The following is a 19,880-nucleotide window of genomic DNA, read 5'->3' as shown; positions in this document are numbered from 1 at the left end:
AAGACTAGTGAGTGGCATGACACCGTGGGAAGGGCCTCACTTTCTTTTTCTGTTAAGTGGGGACAATAAGACCCTCCCTGATGACCTCACAGGGCTGCTGTGAGGATCAAGAGTCACTGTGATCAGCACTAGTGGCTAGTGTGTGGGTAGGATGGAGTCTCCCAGGGAAGGTCCCAGCTTCAGCCTTCACTGGGTGCATCTGGTTCTCACCTGCACACCTGACATCCATGTAGCTGGCAGAGTTTTATGCAGAGTTGTTTTGTTGACCTTGCTGAGGGAGACGATGACATGTTCAAAGACTAGGGGAGGATCACCCCCGCCGAGGGGCACCACTGATGCCTAGATCGGCAAGTTCTTCCATGGGACCGGAAAGGGTCTGAGACCTCTCAGAATATGTCCCTGATGCTCATGATCTGTGGCCATTAAGTGTTCTGGGAGGAACCACAAGCTAAACCCTTGACCTACTTCCACAGCTCCGATAACACCCACGTTCCATAAACCGAAACTGCTGAAACCACAGAGAAAAGTCACCCTGGTAAGTAACCGTCTTCTGTATTCCTATCGTACCTTAAGCCTCAGACACAACTCAGATTCCAAAACAGTGCCTTTATTAACTCAAAACATGCAGAAAGCTTTAGAAACTTTTGTCCCCAAACAAAAGCATTCTCTCTTCTCAGGTGCCAGCTTTTGAGTCAGCCTTTCTCCATACTTAGTTCCCAGAGTAACTCTTTAAAAATCCAAATATTTTATATTATAAATGCTCTGTTTCAAAAGGGAGAAAAGCCGTATTCAGAAATGTATAAAATAGAAAGTGGCCCTGCTTGCATACATTTACCTGATAATTACTCCAAAGAGACTGCTGCACATGTTTTCCAGAAAATATGTCATAGCTTTTGATTTTGAACAATTTTAGATTTACAGAAAAGTTGTAAAGCTGGCACAGAGAGGTCCCATGTACCTTCATCCACCTTCTCTTAGTGTTGGCTTCTTACACAGCCATGGTACATGTGTCAAACTAAGAAATTAACATCGGTTCATTGCTATTAACTACACTTCGGACTTAACCAGATTTTGGTCTAGCTGCTAATGTTCCTTTTCTGGTGCAGGATCCAAATCCAGGATCTCACATTGCATTTAGTTGTTACGTCTCCTTGCTTTCCAACAATCCAAGACATCTCTGCAGGCTTTCTTTTTCTTTCATGGCCTTGACACTTTTGAAGAGTAGTGGCCAATGATTTTTTAGAATGTCCCTCAATTTTGTACTCTCTGAGGTTTTTTGAGCATTAGAAATGGGGTGTATTAGTCAGTCCTCACACTGCTATAAAGATACTACTCAAGACTGGGTAATTTGTAAACAGGTTTATAAAGAGGTTTAATTGACTCACAGTTCCTCATGGCTGGGGAGTCTTCAGGAAACTTACAGTCATGGTGGAAGGGGAAGCAGGCACATCTTACATGGAGGCAGGCAAGACAGGGTGTGTGTGAGCACAGGAAAAACTGCTATTTATAAAACCATCAGATTTCATGAGAATTCACTCACTTGTCACGAGAACAGCAGGGAGGAAACCACCCCCTAACCCAATCACTTCCCTCCCTTGACACGTGGGGTTTACAATTCGAGATAAGATTTGGGTGGGGACACAGAGCCAAACCATATCATGGGGTTACAGATTTTGGGGACAAACAGCACAGAGGTGGAGCTCCCTTCTCATTGCATGATATCAGGGCACATGACGTCAATATATCTTGTTAATGGTGATGCCCATCTCAATCACTTGGTTAAGGTGGTGTCTGCCAGGTTTCTTTACTATGAAGTTACTATTTTCTCCTTTCCAGACTCTATCTGTTAGAGGCCAGTCCCTGAGTCCAGTTCACATTCAAGGTGAGGAGAGTTAAGCTCCACCTCTAGAAGGGAAGCATGTCATGAATTTTTGGATATGTTAAACCCACCACAGTAATTAATAAAAATCTTAGGGGAGATATGTTAAGGCTTGCAAATATCTTGTTTTTCCTTGAACTTTTGCCCGCTAATTTTGCATTCATCAGTGGATTTTGCTTGCAGCAGATTTTACTATGGTGCACTAAGGTGATTTTCTATTTCCCTTAATCTTTCTAGATGTATTATTTGGAATTATTCTATAAGGAAGAGCGGCCCCCTTTTCTCATTTGTTTATTATTCACTAATTCCTTGATACCAGTATGGATGCGTGGATATTTATTTTTTAGTTTTTAACTACATTATTATTTATTTTGTTGTTAACATTGTTCAGCAGTTAGTTGTGTGTGTGTGCACGAGAGAGAGAGAGAGAAAGACTGTCAAAACTATGCTAAAGTGTGTATGTATTACAAAGGGCCAAGACAATCTTGAGGGGGTAGTGCAAGGTGGAGGATTTATATGCCAATTCTTGACATCTACATTAAAGCAAGTGTAAGTAATACAACGGCATATTACTACAAGGGCAGACAAGTAGACAAAGGAACAGAATAAAGAGCCCCAACACAAGTACATAGGATTGTCATTTGATTTATGACAACAGTGACATTGCAGTGCAGTGAAAAAGAGATTATCTTTTCAATGTATGGTGATGGGTTTGTTGGATATCCATATGAAAAAAAGGATCTATAGCCCCTACTCTACACCACACACAAAAGTTAACAGGAGATGGATCATAGACATAAGTATGAAAGGTACAAAGTAAAGCTTCCTGAAGATAGCATTTCTTCCTAATTTCAGAGTAGACAAAGATGTTTTTAAACAAGACACATAAAGCACCAACATAAAGGAATGGATAAAGAAATCTGGGTTATATTAACATTTAGAACTTCTATTCATTAAAGATACTGTTAAAATAATGAAAAGGCAAGCTGCAGATTGGGAGAACATATCTCTATGCATGTATCTGCCAAAGGTTTCCCTCCCTCTCTCCCTCCTTTCTTTTCTTTTCTTTAATTTTTCCTTCCTTCCTTCCTTCCTTCGTTCCTTCCTTCCTTCCTTCCTTTTTCTTTCTTTCTCTCCTTCTTGATTTTTTCTCTTCTTTATTTCTCTCTTTCTTTCTCTCTTTCTTTCTCTCTTTCTCTCCTTCCTTCCTTCTTTTCTTTAATTTTTTCTCCTTTCTTTCTCTTTCTTTCTTTCTTTCTCTTTCTTTCTTTCTTTCTTTCTCTTTCTCTCTCTCTCTCTCTCTCTCTCCTTCCTTCCTTCTTTTCTTGTCATTAATTTTCTTTTCTTTTCTTCTTTCTTTTCTGAGGCAGAGTCTTGTTCTGTCACCCAAGCTGGAGTGCAGTGGTACTACCTCGGCTCACTGCAGCCTCCACCTCCTGGGTTCAAGTGATTCTTGTGCTTCAGCCTCTCAAGTAGGTAGGATTACAAGTGCATGCCACTATGCTAGGCTAGTTTTTATATTTTTAGTAGAGTTGGGGTTTCATCATGCTGTCCAGGCTAGTTTCGAACTCATGGCCTCAAGTGTTCCTCCCACCTCTGCCTCCAAAAGTGTTGGGATTACAGGCATGAGCCACTGCACCTGGCTGACCTGACAAAGGTTTCTTATCAAGAACATATGAACACCTACCAATCAATAAGAAATAAAAAGACAGCACTACCAAAAAATGGGCAGAAGGTTTAAATGTGCACTTGACAAAAGAAGATACACAAATAGCCAGTAAACTCATAAAAAGTCCTTAACCTAATAGGCATCATGGCAGTGCAATTTAAAAGCATAAAGCCAGTTCACCTCCACCAGGATAGTTAAAATGAAGTACTTGTGCAGTTTCTTTTTTGCCTGTATTTCTCTGATCCATTTGGAGTTTAGAAATGGATCCAATTTTATCTGTTTGTCAGACTCTTTTTTATTTTACCTTATGCCTTCTATTTCAACAATCATTATTTGCTAATTTCATCACCATATTCTAAAGAATTATTTGAACTTAACTTTTGTTTTGTTGTTTATTCCTTTTTTTTTGAGTCCAGTGTCTTTCCCTTCATTACCTTTACTTGCCTTTCCATTTGAGCAATTTGTCTGTGAATGGAATTCTAGATTCATAAACTTTTTCCACTAGGTGCAGAGAAATAGGATAAGCACTTCATAATGCATTTCTCTGAACTTCCTGTATTGCTGCGAACTCATGACTGTCACCTATATTTCCCCATATTATTCGAGCCACATAGGTAATTTAAACTTTCTAGTAGCCACATTAAAGGCATGAAAAGTAACAGATGAAACTGATCTTAATGATATAGTGTATTTAACTTAACATATCAAAAATATTATCATTTAATCATGTAATCAATATAGCAATTATTATTTTCTATTATTTTTATTGTGATAAGTCTTCAGAATCCAGTGTCTATTTGACACTTACTGCACATCTTAATTCACAGCCACAGTTCCAGTGCTTAGTAAACACATTTGACTAGTGGCTACTACGTTGGATAGTGCATCCCAGAATGATCTAGCCCGCATTGCTTCTTTGACATGATTTTTGTGACCATCCCTCTCTCATTTCCCTTCAGCCACACTGGCCTCCTTGCTAATCCTTAAATATACCAAGCATGTCCCTGTGTCAGGGCCCATGTACCCACTCTTCCCTCTTCCTGGAACGTCCTCCTCAGGATCTGTCCATGGCTTATTACTCACCCCCTGTGGTCTCTGATCAAACATCATGTAACGAAGGAGCTGTCCTGATAGCCTATATAAAACACCACCCACCCTGACATATTTTGTGTTTATATCTATTAATCATCCATCTCTTCTACCAGGCTACAAGATCCATGAAGGCAGGGAGCTTGCCTGCTGTGATTCCTGCTGTATTCTTCATGTTTAGAAATGTGTTTAGTGCAATGGGTATTTGTTTATGATTCTGCACACCAGCCCTGTTGAGTAGGTTCTGTAATTCTACATCCATAGTTGGGTACATGAGCCTCTGAGAGTCAGCAAAGTGAGAGATGGGTGACTTACTCAAGGTCACACGGCTTGTGGGTTGCAGTCAGGGTTTAATCCAAAATCCAAGGTTTTCACCAGCACATTGGAAGCTTTGCCTCAGTGTGGAGTCTGGGCCTGGCTGCTCTATGCGTGATCCGAATGCCTGTGTGGCTCAGACTTGCTCCTGTCCTTGCTGCTCTGTGCTTCACCTGTTTTTTAAAGACAGTCATCTTTTGCCTGCAGTGAACTGTCGGTTCTACAGGCTTTTCATATAGTGGGTTCCATTTGGTTCATGTTATCAAAAAATCCTCATCAATTCTACTCTGTTGACTATACCATATGGTTCTTAAATGCAGCAGCAGGCCTTTTGGCTTATTTTAATAGACCATTGGCACTCAGTGGGCTTTTGGAAACTGTGGAGCATAAAGGCTAAAACAATCAATTTCCCTTGGCCTTGGAGCATCCCGGTTCTCACCTGTGACATTCAGTCTCCTGCAGATAGACAGGCTGAGTTCACTGTCCTAGACTGTGTGCAGCACTGCACATCTGGGTGTGCATGTTTGTTTATGTGGCTCTTTTAGATCTTTTCTTTCTAATTCTGATATTTAACAACTACCTCAAGAGTGACTACAGAGTGACTACACTTAATTTCCCCACCTTATGTTCTCTCTAAGTTGCTCAGGATGTGTTGTTTCTAATCCAGTCTCTCACCCCTGCTAATAACAGAAACAACTGTATATTGAAGTTTTATTGCTATGTCTCAAGGATAGATCAAAAACGTGCTTTTGGCATGTCATCGTATTTAATTCTTACAGTAAGATTTTCCCATTGCCCCCTACAAGCTTTGCATGTGAGAACAAACAACACTCAGTTTAAAAAACATGATCTGTACCCATAAGGTGTAATGTCATCAGTCTTCAGGAAACAACTTTCCCTAGTGCATAGCCTGGGCGGACCCACTTCTAATTTATCCATTAAACATGAAAATTGTTTGTGCACCTCTTGGGTGCAAAATGCTATCTTAAGCAATTTTTTGCAACTTATAAAAATATCAGATTCAATAGAGTTTTCAAATATAGCTGTGGTCCTGACTACAAGTTTTTTGTTGTTGACTTCTTTGTGTGTCTGAGCCGATGTGCTTCTCTGGGTGCGGACTCATCATAGGAAATTCTCAATTTTCACAGATAACTGATTGGGCAGTTATATGCATTTCAGAAGGATTCTTTATTTTATGGAAGTATTCTCAATAACAGTTCTTTAAATAACAGGTTTTCCCTTGATCATTTAAAATATGAAGAAATTGGAAGTTTTTATACCAAATTTTCCAGAAACAAGGTCAATTTGGAAACTAGTTTACACCTATAACAATTCACAATAAAGACAAGAGCTGACCTCAGCAGGGCCTCTATCTGACCATTAGTTTAGAGACAAAAATATCAGGCCTAGCATCTGCAGTTTTTGGTGAATATCAAGATTTATTTTCCCAGGAGGCCAGCATTGACCTCAGTCTCAGTTTGATCGATATTTATCTCTTAGATCAATAAGTCTTGATGGCTATCAAACAAAAGTCGATAGCCACCTGTTGACTCACACAAAGTTAGTGGATAATTTAGAAAATAATTTGGAGACATCTTATTTTGGGGGCCTGGTACCAATTTAGGTGTCTAATTCTGTAATGGTTCTATGTTACCCCAATCTCTGTAACACAGTGCTTCCTGCTGTGATCCTAGGCCACAGAGCTCCCCAGCCCCTCTGTCTAGAAACCAATCTGACAACCTCCACTGACTCATTGACAAGAAGTGGGAAGGCTCACAGGGAGAGCCTCCATTTATCAGGCGCCTATTGTGTGCCAGCTGCCGCATTAGACGATTTATAGGCTCTGGGTGAAAAGCACGTATCCTTTATGTCTGCAATCGCCATGCCATTAACAAGTGGGAATCTTTTCTTAGGTTTCCAAGACAAAATTGCATTTTGCAAGAAGTGTGTACACTAGACATTAACAGTAGTCAGAAGTTTTTAAAAAATGGTAGGACAAAAGAAGAAAAGGGTGAGGCCAGGCACGGTGGCTCATGCCTGTAATCCTAGCACTTTGGGAGACAGAAGGGGGCTGATCACCTGAAGTCAGGAGTTTGAGACTAGCCTGGCCAATGTTGTGAAACCTCTTCTCCATAAAAATTACAAAAAAAATTAGCCGGGGATGGTGGCACGTGCCTGTAATCCCAGCTACTTAGGAGGCTGAGGCAGGAGAATCGCTTGAACCCGGGAAATGGAGGTTGCAATGAGCCGAGATCGCACCACTGCACTACAGCCTAGGTGACAGAGTGAGACTCTGTCTCAAAAAAAAAAAAGAAGAAAGTGAGAAAAGCATTTTAGACATTTTAAAATCAAGGTATCAAAACTGCTTTTCCTTTTTTTAAAACAAAACAACCAAACAACCTGCTTTCAAAGTTCTGCTAATCAGATAATGAGGCCACGTGGATCACACAGGCGCTTTCTGTCTGACACTGTGACCAGTTTGTCTAATAAACATTTACAATTCCCATATATCAGTGCTCCCTCATCCCCTTGGGGTGAGGCATTGGCCCAAGCATCCCTTGAAGCCTCCTGGGGCCGTAGGAGCTAAATGCCCTGCAGCAAAGCTTCAGAAGCCTTGGAGCTGATTCACACACTTCCAGGAAAAGCTGTCATTACTTCCTTGTTTCAGAAGACACTGAGAAAGCCAGAAGTACGTTTGATTTATTTTTATTGCTTTCTGTCAGTTATTGATTCAGAGGCCAAGTGGGGGAACTTTTCTGTGATGTGGAAGCAAAACCTCAGAGTTAAAGGAAAAACAGCCGCAGGACACAGGACTGTTACCTGAGTGGGGGAGGAGGGCAGTCAGCATCTCAACATTAACTGGAAGGTGGCAAGTGTCAACCTTGGAGTCGAATGAACTTGGATAGGCTCTTCCATGCCTTGTCATCAACCATGCCCTCCTCCACAATGGGTCACCCACACCTCACCTGCAAGTCCTCCCTCTCCATAATTAAGGCCTAGGGTAGCTGAGGGGGTCAGGCCACACCTGTTTTCTAGGGAGAAAATGATCTCTGTGAGCCAGAGATGAAAGACATAGAAAACCAGGAGCACCACAGGCTTAATCACTGCACTTTTCCCAGGGGACCGCTTGCATCCTGTCTTCCCACTCCGATCCATCCTCTGCATGGCTGCCGGGAGATTTTTCTAAAACACCGCTTCATCCGTGTCATTTCCCTGCGTAAATGGCTCCCTCTCGCCTCCAGGATGAGGTGGCTTCCTGTGAGTAGCGGGTGGCTCTCGTCATAATCTGCCTGTGCTCCCTCAGGCCCACCCCACCTGGGACCCTTGTCCTGCTGAGACCCCAAGCAGTCTAGGTCCTCTGTCCTCACCTAAGCCCTCCTCATCCTCCCGCAGTGCTGCTGCTCAGCTCCAAGATGTGGCTCACTCACCACCTTCTTTTTGAGGCCTCCTCCCCTCTGCCCCCCACTTCTCTGGAATCTAGGTTGGCCTAGGCATCTGAGTAAGTTGTGCCTGTTCATGTCAGCGACCTGCTTGTAGACAGTTCTTGGGGCACTTTTCAGTTCCTCTGTCCTGGATGCCCCCTCATGGTCTGCCCATCTTTGTACTTGCAGGTGGTCCTGAGAGGCCTGGGCTCCCTGGTTGACTGCTTTTACCCCTGGCTGTTGATCCTCCCCAGGTGGTCAGGCTGCCTCCCCCTCCTCCACTGTCCTAGAATGTTGGCTTCTCTCGGGCTGTCTTCTCCTTGAACACATTCACAGGCATAGCAGCCATCTGTGCAGCCCATTGGTCCCCTAACTGGGGTCCTCAAGCCAATTCCAGAACAATCCTTCTGACTGTTGACCAGACACTCCCCTGGAGGGCCCGTGGGCACCTCAAATCCACCATGGCACGAGCACATACTGAGCTCATGGCCTGCCCCACACCTCAGTGTGCATGGGATATCCCACCTTAGCCCATGACATTCCCATCCAGAAGCTAAATCGTGGTAAAATACACATAACAGCAAATGTACTATCTTCATCATTTTTAAGTGTACAATTCAGTCATGTGAAACACACTCCCATTGTGGTGTGGCCAATATCCAATGCCCTTTTCATCTTGGAAAACTGAAACTCTGTACTCAAGAAGCACCGCTGACTCCCACCTACCCAGCCCCTGGCTTCCACCATTCTAATTTCTGTCTCTATGAATTTGACTGCTTTAGCGACCTCATAGAAGTGGAATCATGCAGTATTTGTCTTTTTGTGACTGGCTTATTTTGCTTAGCATAATGTCCTTATTCATCCACGTTGCTGTGTGTATGAGAATTTTCATACTTCTTAAGGCCTAATAATCTATTGTAAGTATGTACCACATTTTTTGTATCCATTTATCCCTTGCTGGACAATGGAGTTGCTTCCATCTTTCGGCTGTTGTGACTAATGCTGACATGACCATGGTGTACAAATATCTGTTTGAGTTCTTGCTTTTAATTCTTTTGGTTATATACCCAGAAGGGGGATTGCTGGATCAGATGGTAATGGCATTTTTAGTTTTTTGAGAAACTGCCACGCTGTTTTCCAAAACAGCTGCACCATTTTACATTCCTACAAAGAGCACACAGGGTTTCAATTTCTTCATATCCTCACCAATGCTTGTTAGTTTCCTTTTTTTTTTGATAGTAGCAATCCTAATGGGTGTGAGGTGGTATCTCATTGTGATTTTGATTTGCATTTCCCTAATGTGTAATGTTGAGCATCTTTTTATGTTCTTGTCAGCCATTTGTCTATCTTTGGAGAAATGGCTGTTCAAGTCCAGTTGTAGGAGTTCTTTATATATTGTGAATTTTAATTCCACATCAGTTACATAATTTGCCAAAATTTTCGTCTGTCCTGTAGTGACATTTTCATTCTGTTCATTGTGTCCCTTGATTCCCAGAAGCTTTAAATTTACATGCGAACTGGTTTTAAAGTCAGGGAGAACTGGTCTTACCCCTAATGTTATCCTCAGCAGGGAACCTGGAATCACTAGAGTGCCCCTTTGGCCAATGTATATGGAATGAATGATGAATAATGTTTGCGTGGGAGGATCTGTGGTTGGAACTTAGTCTGAGTTCTCTCTGCTCCAACTGTGGGCCAGAAGGCCAGGCACTGCCTGGGAGCTTGTTGGAAAAGTAGAATCTCTGGCCCTGACTCAGACCTACTGAAGTGGAACCTGCAATTAACAAGGTCCCAGACGAATATGATAAACAGTAAAGTTTGAGAAGTGTGGCTCTGACTCTGAATAACTTTTCAAACTAAATAGGCACCTCTGGTAGGGTCAACGCTGTCAGGATCCAGAGTTGCTGCCACCCACCTCCAGAGAGGACTCTGCTTTCACTTTAGTAAGACAGGTCAGTCCCCTGGGGAGAAAGGGAGTTGTTTTATCTGTCAACAAGGAGAAAACTAAATATGAGAATTCTAAAAGTCCTTGTGACTCTCCCTAATTCCTGCAAACCTTTCCAGAACAGCTCATCCATATGTCAGCCGGGTGTATGTAGCCTTGCCCCATGATCTCCTAGTGTAGCACATGGCCAGGTGACCAAGACTTACTTGCCTGTGATTCCCTTAAGCTTACAGTCCACAGTAAGCCTCCCTCTTCTCACGGAAACCCAAAGATTAGAGTGCTCAAAATGGACAGAAAGGAAGTAGTTCATTCATCCTAGTTCAGAGGGACCCTGCTGCAGGAACCTGCCTCCTCCATAGCGCTGTTGAAAACCACAGTGTGGCCAGCCCAGGGCTGAGATGCCCTGCCTTGTTCCACATCTGCCGGGTGTTGGGAAGAAGTTTCTTCCCCCAGCCCCAGTTTTCACCATTGAGAATGTACTGCCAGGGCCAAAAAAGAATTTGTCTCTTATCAGTAGCAGAAAAGGACTTTGAAGCACATTAGAAAGCAGTGATAGAATTCTGAGAGGATTTTAATAATAACCCAAATCCCAGCAAAATTATTTCCAGAGGACATGCATTTCAGGTTTCTTGAAGGATGTTTATAATAAGCCAGAGAATTTCTCTTGTTGTCGTTAATGTGCTAGAACTTGTTTCAGTTAAATTTTACATGAAAAGGATATATTAACCTGCATAAAATATGTTCATAATCTCGATTTAAAATTAAAAAGAAGAAAAAAAGCCACAACCACATGTACAATATATTGCCCCAAGTAAAAGCCTTGGGAAAAAAATACAAACTTTGCTTGTACCACGCTAGTACCATTTTTGCAGAGATAAAATTTCTATGCTCCCCTAGGTACACATGCACAGCCCATTATTGTTGTGGGGAGTTATGTTTGTCAGCTGGAGGGAAGAACGGATGCTGAGGCTTCAGAAGGGATGGGCGTGCGGAAAACAGAAGCCATTTGCTTTCATGGCTTCCTCCAGTCTAGAGAGAGCAAGTGTCTCAGCCTTCGGTAAGCCGGATGTGATCAAGATCATACCTCTCCCACACTGGAAGTGAGAATATCCTGTATCAGGAAGTCTGTTAACCTTGACACAGGGCTGTCTTTTCCCTGCAGGCCATGCAGTTAGTGCCAAGGCCCCTCTACTGCCTGCCCCTGCCAACACTTGCCTGGCAAGAACCAGGTCACGTGCTTCTCAGCTGTGTCAGAGACCAATAGAAATTCACTGGGGCTCCAATTTTGTTGACGATGGGCTAAGTGACACAGTTACTTTCAAGGAGTCTTTTTTTTTTTTTTTTTTTTTTTTTTGAAATAGAGTCTTGCTCTATTGCCCAGGCTGGAGTGCAATGGTGATCGTAGCTCACTATGGCCTCAAACTCCTGGGCTCAACTGATCCTCCTGCCTCAGCCTCCGAAGTAGATGGGACCACAGGCATGTGTCACCACATCTAACTTTTTTTTTTTTTTTTATAGAGCTGGGGTCTCGCTATGTGCCCAGGCTGGTCTCAAACTCCTGGCCTCAAGTGATCCTCTCACTTTGGCCTCCCAAAGTGCTAGGATTACAGGTGTGAGCCACTGTGCCCAGCCTCAAGAAATGTTTTAAGACTGGGTAGCTCCTTAAGCTCTCCTTAGGCCTCCCTTTTGGGAGACAAAGGGAATCCTACTGCAGATTGCTACCAACAGAGTTGGCACCACTTTGTTCTAGAAGGGTAATGTGGCTTTGTGCTTTGAGAAGGAAGGCGACTTTGGAATTGGCCCCCTCAGGACCATGTGCTTCTCCTGTTTAATGCATCACTGATTCATTCACATTGCTTTCCCAGTCTTCTGTTTATTCATTCTTCAATAATTGTTGAGCACTGACAGGCAGGGGGCAAGGTGCCAGAGAGGCAGGAGCATGAGCCCGGGAGCCACCTGACCAAGGTGAACAGGTGCAGGGAGATGTGCTGGGCTGGAGGATGGCCTAGGCAGGAGGCAGGCCTGTACATCCAGCAGGCCAGCCCATGGGTGGCCTTTCCTGGTTGTGCAGCCCACCCTGGTCCCAGGTGTCGTGGTGGGGCTCCACTCCGGGGCACGCTGTCCCTACGTGCCTGTAGGGACTGTCCCTCCCTGCAGAGCAGTAGCTTGTTTTCCATCTCAGCATGGCTGATTTGCTGCCGTTATTGGGCACTTCATTTCTGAGATCATTGCACTGCTGGGAAATATTTTTAAAAACTTTTTATCTGTGTTTTATTTTTGAAATCTCATGAAACAATATCATTTGTGCTCACATTTCTTAAGCCTATTTCATTTAAAACTTCAGTTTTGAGCACAGAGTACCTCAGAGTTATTAAAAGACTTTTTCAATCCCACATGGAGAATACTAGAAATGAAGTGCCATTTTGGAAAGAAAGAAAAACATCACCGTCTCAAAAAAAAAAAAAAAAAAAAAGGAAAGAAAGAAAAGAAAAACATCATCAACATATCTGTAACATCAAGCTAGGCACCCAAAATATCAGGAAGAAAATTTCTATGTAAAATTCTGAGTTCACAACAAACTGATGGTGCATTTAAGGAGATATTTTTTCCTAGCCAGAATCAATTCTAATTTATTATTATAACTTCTTAAAATTAAATTTATGAATTTCCAACGAGTACATGTGATCACCAAAAGACAATAAGACACAGCCTCATAAATTTACCATAAGAGTGTTCATAGAAAGCTGAAGAATAAAAATTATTAATTCAGTCATATGTGCCCATTGCCCACATTGCATGCAACATGAATTTAACAAATAAGCAGGCATACCTACTGCTATTTTAGATTTGGTTTTAATGCTTGGTTTGTGCCCTGTACATCATGTCTATGACCTAACACTACTGTGATGATGATGATGGTATTGATGATGGTACTGATGATGGTGGTGATAGTGGTGATAATGATCGTGATAGTGATGGTGATGATGGTGATGATGGTGGTGATAATGGTAGTGATGATGATGATGGTGACGGTAATGGTGATGATGGTGATGATGATGGTAGTGGTGATGACAATAATGGTGATGATAATGGTAATGATGGTGATGACAGTGATGGTAATAATAATGGTAATATTAATGATGATAGTGATGATGATGGTGTTGGTAATAATGGTGATAATGATGATTGTAATGGTGATGATGGTGAAGATGATGGTGATTATGGTGGTGATAATGGTAATGGTGATGGTGATAATGATGGTAGTGATGATGAAGAGGATGGTGATGATGATGGTGGTGATGGCAGTGGTAATGATGGTGATAATGATAATGCTCACCCTTCCATGGCACTTCCCACGTGCAGACACTGTTCCAGTGCTTACCAGGGGAAGCACTCCTTTAACTTTGAGACAACTCTTATTGTCTTCATTTCACAGATGAGTTAGAGGAGCACAGGAAGGTAAATACTAACACAAGGTCTCCCACTAGGACATGGCAGAGCTGCTCCAACCAGGCACTTGGCCACAGATCCCTGTTCTTCCCCACTGCACTCTGAGCTCTGATGCCTTTTGTCAAAAGTACTCGGTAAAGTCTGAGTCTTTGGGTTTTCAGGGTGTTTAATGTCTTGACCTCATTGGACAGTGATAGAGAAGTAGGCCGGCAATCAGAATCTCCATTTGTTAAAATAGAAAGTGAAATTATTCCTCTAAGTGGTCTCTGTCAGGAGTTTGGCATATATTCTTCTAAAATTTTTTATATATACAAGTGTAGATCCGTATTTATTATATATTCCCAATATGTATATATAGTCCACCCACATTTAGTGTGGGTCATGGCTACAGATTCTGACAAATCCATTTCTGTGTGCCAAGTTCCCTAAAAATGGGAATGATTCTTTACACAGTGTTCACAGGTTGAATTGTTTTCTCATTAACAATATCTCAGGCACATTTTTCTACATCAGTACGTATAGATCTACCTCATTCTTTAATGACTGCAAAGTGTTACAGTATCATCATTTCTTTAAACAGTATGCAACTCTTGGCCATTTAGGTTGTTCTAATTTTTCACTCTTAGAATGGATGCTTTGGTAAACATCCTTTCACATATAACTTTATGTGTGTATTTCTGTAGCAGAGATTTTTCGAAGTGGGATCATTATGTGAAAGTGTAGCCTCATTTTAAATTTTGATAGAGTCTGCCCAATTAACTTTCTAAAGTATTTTCCTATTTTATTCTCCCACCAAAAAAAAAAAAAAAGAATCAGAGTGACCACTTTCTCATACCCTCCCCAGTGGAAGATATCCTCTCTTTCTCTCTCTCTCTGTCTTTCTCTCTCTCTCTATTGATCAATCTTCTACCTGTATTTTAAACTAGTAAGTTAAAAGCCATGTGGAGATTTTAGATGACTCCAAGCAGCAGAACCCAGGTGTTCTGCTTCTTGGTAGAGTGTTGTCGTGGAACCCCTAGAGAAGCTAAAAGAAAGAAAGAGTTTCATTGGAAAGAGAAGAGTTTCCCTGTCTACATTCCTGAGGCCAGGCAGATGGGGGTGGGGGTGCTAAAAGACAGTATCAGACTGGTTTTGTTTCATTTTGTCTTTTTCATTCATTCATTCAAAAATGGCTGCCTGAGTCAGATGTCTTTCTAGGAGCTGAAGTTGCAGCCAGCAGCATCCTCGAGCCTCTCTCATCCACTAAAGGGGGCACATACATTGGCACCTTGAAATTAGCTGTGGTAAGGGTAGTCACACATGAAAATCAGAAAATACTGCTCACATCAGAGCTTTCTTTCATGTCAAGCCTGTTGTCAACTTTTATCCACATGGCTCTGGATGCAGCAGTAAATAAGCTACGGAGTCACTGCCTTTGGGGAGCCCAGTGATGTGGTCAGAGGCCGGCTCTACACCAGCCCTGCTGCTCACTAGCTGCTGGCTGCATGCTCGCCACTTCTCCACCTTCATCTCTGCACATGTCCAATGAGGACGACAATAAGGGTAACTTCCACATAGACTAGTTGTTGTACTAAGTAAATATTAGGTGCTATTGTCACATTCTTTAGTGGAGGAAGACAGAAGGCTACCAAATGGATGATACGTTATAATGCCAAGGAGTGATATGTGCTCTGAGAGCAGTAGAACAGGGCAAGGGGAGCTGGGGGTTGGGGGCTGCATTCGATTGGGGGGGACGTCACAGTTCAGCAGAGACCTGAGAGTGAGGGAATCTCACACATGGCTCTGTGGGGAGAACATCTCAGGCTGGGCTGAGAACACAGCCTGGGCAAAGGTCCTGAAGTGGACCCTGAATGAACAGTGCCATATGGGGTGTGTCCAGGAAACACACGGAGATCCATGTGGCTGGAGCCCTGGTCAGCAAGAGGGACATGTGGAGAAATCCGAGGTCAGAGGCAGGCACAGGATGAGGTCATGAAGGATCAAGACCCTTATCCATGCTGATATCCTCATAAGAACTCTGGATTCAGGATGTGATGAGAAACCACTGGAGAACTGTGTGCAGGGCAGTGAGTGGCATGGTTTGACTTATTATTTAGAAGGATTATCTTTCCTACCAAAAAATAAAATAAAATAGCCAGATATGTTTGGCCCTGGCCTGAGACACAGTGGTGTTCATTAGCGTTTAGCACATAATACTTTCCAAAATATATCAAAGTGTTTTTTTCTTTCTACCTGTAAATATTTCAAAGCAACGGACTGTTTAAACAATACTTGTTCATCATCTATAATGTAAATAGTAGCAATAGTAATAATCAAACACTTGTATAGCATTTACTATATGCCTACCAGGTATTTTTCCAAGCACATTACATGTTTTAATGCATTTAATCCTTAAAAAACTCTATTGGCTAGTTACTATTATGAGTCCCACTTTGTAGATAAGGAAATGGAGGAATAAAGAGGTTAAGTACCTTGTCCAAGGTCACACAGCTAGTAAATGGCAGTCTTCCTGTCTCTGAGGGCACATGTTCCTAAGCAGGTCCTTGCACAATTAGATTGGTCTGAGAGAGTGTTAAAGATTGCAGTTGATCAGAATTTTGAGAGTGTTCAAATTTGCAAATTCTCAGCATGAACATCAAGCCTTTGGTTATCTTGAAGTAGATAACCAAAGGCTCCCTTTTTTCTAAGCAAAAGCATCCTCTTGAATAGTACTGCCAGTAACAGTCCTTTGAAAGGCAGCTGGGAATTCAAACATCTATGGACCACAGGGGAGAGGAAATGAATGACCATGTTAGACCATGGAGCAGTTGCTGTGAGACTTCGAAAGTTCCAGGTATTAGGACTCTCCCCAAGAACACTGTCTATAATCACATTTTAGCTTCCAAAACATATGTTGGTGAAATTGACAGGCATCTATCTGTCTGATAACTTGTAGAAACTTGAACCAATAATATTTGGCCTTGGGTCTTTCTATGCCAGACTTAGCAGGCTCCCAAAGGGGTCACCTCTGCCTGTCCTCAAAGCAGTTAGGTAGTGACTTTCTGTCATGTCAAATCCATTCTGAGGACACACTTTGCTGAACATCCTGTGTACTTTTTGGACTCAAGGACCTGAGGCGAATTTGCCCTGCTCATGATTTCTGAGTGAGTTCGTCCAACCTAAAGTGCACGTCTTCATATCCATCCAAGACTTCTCTCCTGAGCTCCAGACCTTTTCCAGTCCTCCCACTGTCCTAGAGCATGCTGGGTGACTGGCCCTCAGTCCCTGGGTGACCATGCAGAGGTGGGGTGGAGGGGGAATCTGGCCAGATATGATCTCAAGGTTCATTTATACCTGAAGCTGCAGAGTAGGTGGGGCATTTGGTGCCTCCGAGAGTGCCTAGGCCCCATGTGTCTCTGGACCCTGGGTCAAGGCACACCTAAGTCAGCAGTCACAGCAGAATGCTGGATTTGGGAGTACAACTGGATTCCAGCCCTCACATCTGAGTGAAGATCTACTATGAGTTATACTGCTAGAGCCAGAGGTCCCAGTGGACCAGTGGCCTCCGCTCCAAGGAGATGGTGAGAGTAGACCTGGTGGTGGCTCTAATGGTTACCTCTGAAAATGCCCCTGGACGTCTTCAGTAGCCATTGGATTCTCAGCCTCATATTTTCACCTATCCAGCAGACAGCTCCACCCAGGGGTCTGCTGCCACCCCACACACAGCCTGGCCCAAGCAGAGCCTTGCAGCCTTGTGGCCTGCATCCCATGCCGCCCAGAGGTACACTGGGAACCTGGGGGTGAAGCTGTGCAGAGGGGTGCAGGGCCCCCTGGAGGTGTTCCAGTGAGATTCTTTCCTTCCCCTCCATCACCCTCTCCCACCAGGGACAGCTCCATGTTTCTGTCTTTGGGAAGTCTTGGGTTCTGTGGCCTCAAGTCCTGTGTTTCTCCACACCAAGCCAGGGCTCCTGCCTCTGATGAGGATGGGCCCAGTTCCCTTCTCCCGCAACTTCCCCTTTAGTTGGAGCTCATACTGCCTACTGAGTGGTGTGGGATTGTTCCAAAACCTCAAACAATTCATGCCAAGGGCTTTTCACTATTTTCCCTGTTGGCATCCCAGGCCTACTTCTTGGGAAGGGACTGCTGTCTGCCTGTCTGCTCACCTGGATACAAGGCATTCACATCACAGCATAGACACTGCCTCTGAGCGTGCACTTGCAATGGCTGGGACTGCCCATGAGCATCTGGGAAGGACTGACTGGCTCTGAATCCAGACACCACCTGTAATCCAGACTCCGTAATCACTGGCCCTGCCTCACAAGGCTGGCATGAGGATGTAGCGAGATGGTGAAAATTAGTTAGCATTTTCTGAGTTCTGTTCTCAGAAGGACCAATTCTCAGCCACCACACACTGCCACCTCCCAAAGCCACTTCTGGATTATGTCCTTTGTTTTGGAAAGGCATTTCTTTTGTTTATTTTTATTTAACATGTACACCATAGAACTCTATATTCTCTTTCCATAATAGGTTTAAATAAATTTGCCAATCAGCACCCATGGTACTTGAGATTAAGTCAAGTTCATATCCAAGGCATGTCGATGATAGTAGGACTGATAGGCTTCACGGCATACTTTTCTTTCCTGAGTTGGGTCCTGTGGAGACCCATTGAGGACCCTCTGTCAAATCGAGGTTTCTGAATGCACAGCCTCAAGCTCCTTGGTGGCCGTAGTTATGTGTGCAGTGGCTGTTGTTAGGGGAGAGTTTGTTTTACCAGTTACTCTGTTGAATAAAAAATGAGCACTTATCTTGCAGGTAGAACAGGAAGTCTGCCCCTGATAATTGGTAATTCTCTCGTGGGTAAATAGATTCCTGATAGTGCAGCTCTGTGGAGCTGCAGTCACATTTTTAAACTCTAAGGTGACGTTAGCATAAACATTCCATGTCCCAGTTATTGATCTGTTGCTGTGATAATGGTATTACCCAATTGAACTTTTGACATTGAGAGAACTTGCAGAGGCTGCAATTGCATTTTTCTTTTATTCCTGTGACTTAATTCAAGTTACATTTCTAACTGTGATCTCTGTGAAAAAGTGTTGTTTTGCAAGAGTCTGCATAAGAGAATGCTAAATCTCTCTTTCTTAGTTAAAAATGTTAACTTCCAGCTTGAATCATGAAAAGACACCTACAAAATGATATACTCAGAAACTACCCATTAAGAGCTTAAGGTGTGTTATCTTCCAGAAAGGTGCACAACCTCAGAATTCCTTGAGGCTGACTTTTCTCGCATTAGCCAAATCAAATAGTTCTTCCCCATGGACATACTTTCCATGATTATCACCCTCAAACTGGGGGAAAAGGGGCTTGCATTAGAGGTGGGAGATTCAGCCCAGAGGCTGCTACCTGCTGTTATAGTACCTCATTGTTGGCAGAACAGAAGGCTAGACAGGCCATTGCAAGCTCTGAAACTTGCAAACTCACTTTGCGATGCCCAGAGTCCAGGAAGGTTCATCACTGCATTTTAAACCTGGTCTGTGTGATCATCATTTCCTAATGCTTCTGAGAGGAAACTGTGCTATGTGAGAATTTAATCTGGCTCAGAAGCCATCCAGGAGCACTTGGGTTCAAGTCTAGGACTGGAAAGTTCCTTAAGCATAAGGAAAAGGTAATTACTGTGCCACTGACACCTAGAACAATGGCTATAAGAAAAAAAAGTGCTGACAAGGATGTGGGGCAATTGAAACGCTCATGCTTTGCAGGTGGGAGGGCAAAACGGTCCACCTTGGACAAATAGGCAGTTTCTTACAAAGTTAAATATAACTTGCCATGTGGCCTAGCAAACCCACTCCTGGGTATTTACTCTAGAGGCATGAAAAAATCACACAAAAACCTATATTTGAATGTTTATAACAACTCTATAACCACTAAAAACTTGGAACAACCCACAAGTCATCCAGCAGGTGAGTGGATGGCTAGCGACAGCATGTGGAATACTCTTTACCAACAGAGAGGAGCAGATAATCGTTGCTTGTAACAACTGGGATAAATCTTCAGGGAATTATGCTCAGTAAAAAAAAAAGCCAATCCCAGAAGGTTACACACTGTATGATTCTTTGTACGTCACCTTGTCTAAGAGAT

At 43.0% G+C, this 19,880-nt stretch overlaps 1 protein-coding gene across 6 annotated transcripts in view; it reads left to right on the top strand.

Moving 5' to 3' along the window:
* LOC116480820 (V-set and transmembrane domain-containing protein 4) overlaps positions 1-19,880 on the top strand; it is a 116,324-nt gene that overhangs the window by 84,699 nt on the left and 11,745 nt on the right. For 3 of the 6 annotated variants that reach the window (XR_009212847.1, XM_058436482.1, XM_058436485.1), the window contains one exon: positions 474-535. Coding sequence is in view for 4 of the 6 variants with exons in the window: in XM_058436482.1 (XP_058292465.1) it covers positions 474-535 (62 nt within the window). In the remaining 2 variants the exon portion in view is untranslated. Of the gene's footprint in view, positions 1-473; positions 536-1,836; positions 1,883-8,071; positions 8,211-19,880 lie in introns of all 6 variants that reach the window. The other 3 variants (XR_009212848.1, XM_058436484.1, XM_058436486.1) reach the window with 3 other exon arrangements.

The sequence above is a fragment of the Hylobates moloch genome, unplaced genomic scaffold (genome assembly GCF_009828535.3).
Source record: "Hylobates moloch isolate HMO894 unplaced genomic scaffold, HMol_V3 SCAFFOLD_3, whole genome shotgun sequence".
NCBI lineage: Eukaryota > Metazoa > Chordata > Mammalia > Primates > Hylobatidae > Hylobates > Hylobates moloch.
This window is presented reverse-complemented; position numbering and strand designations above follow the sequence as displayed.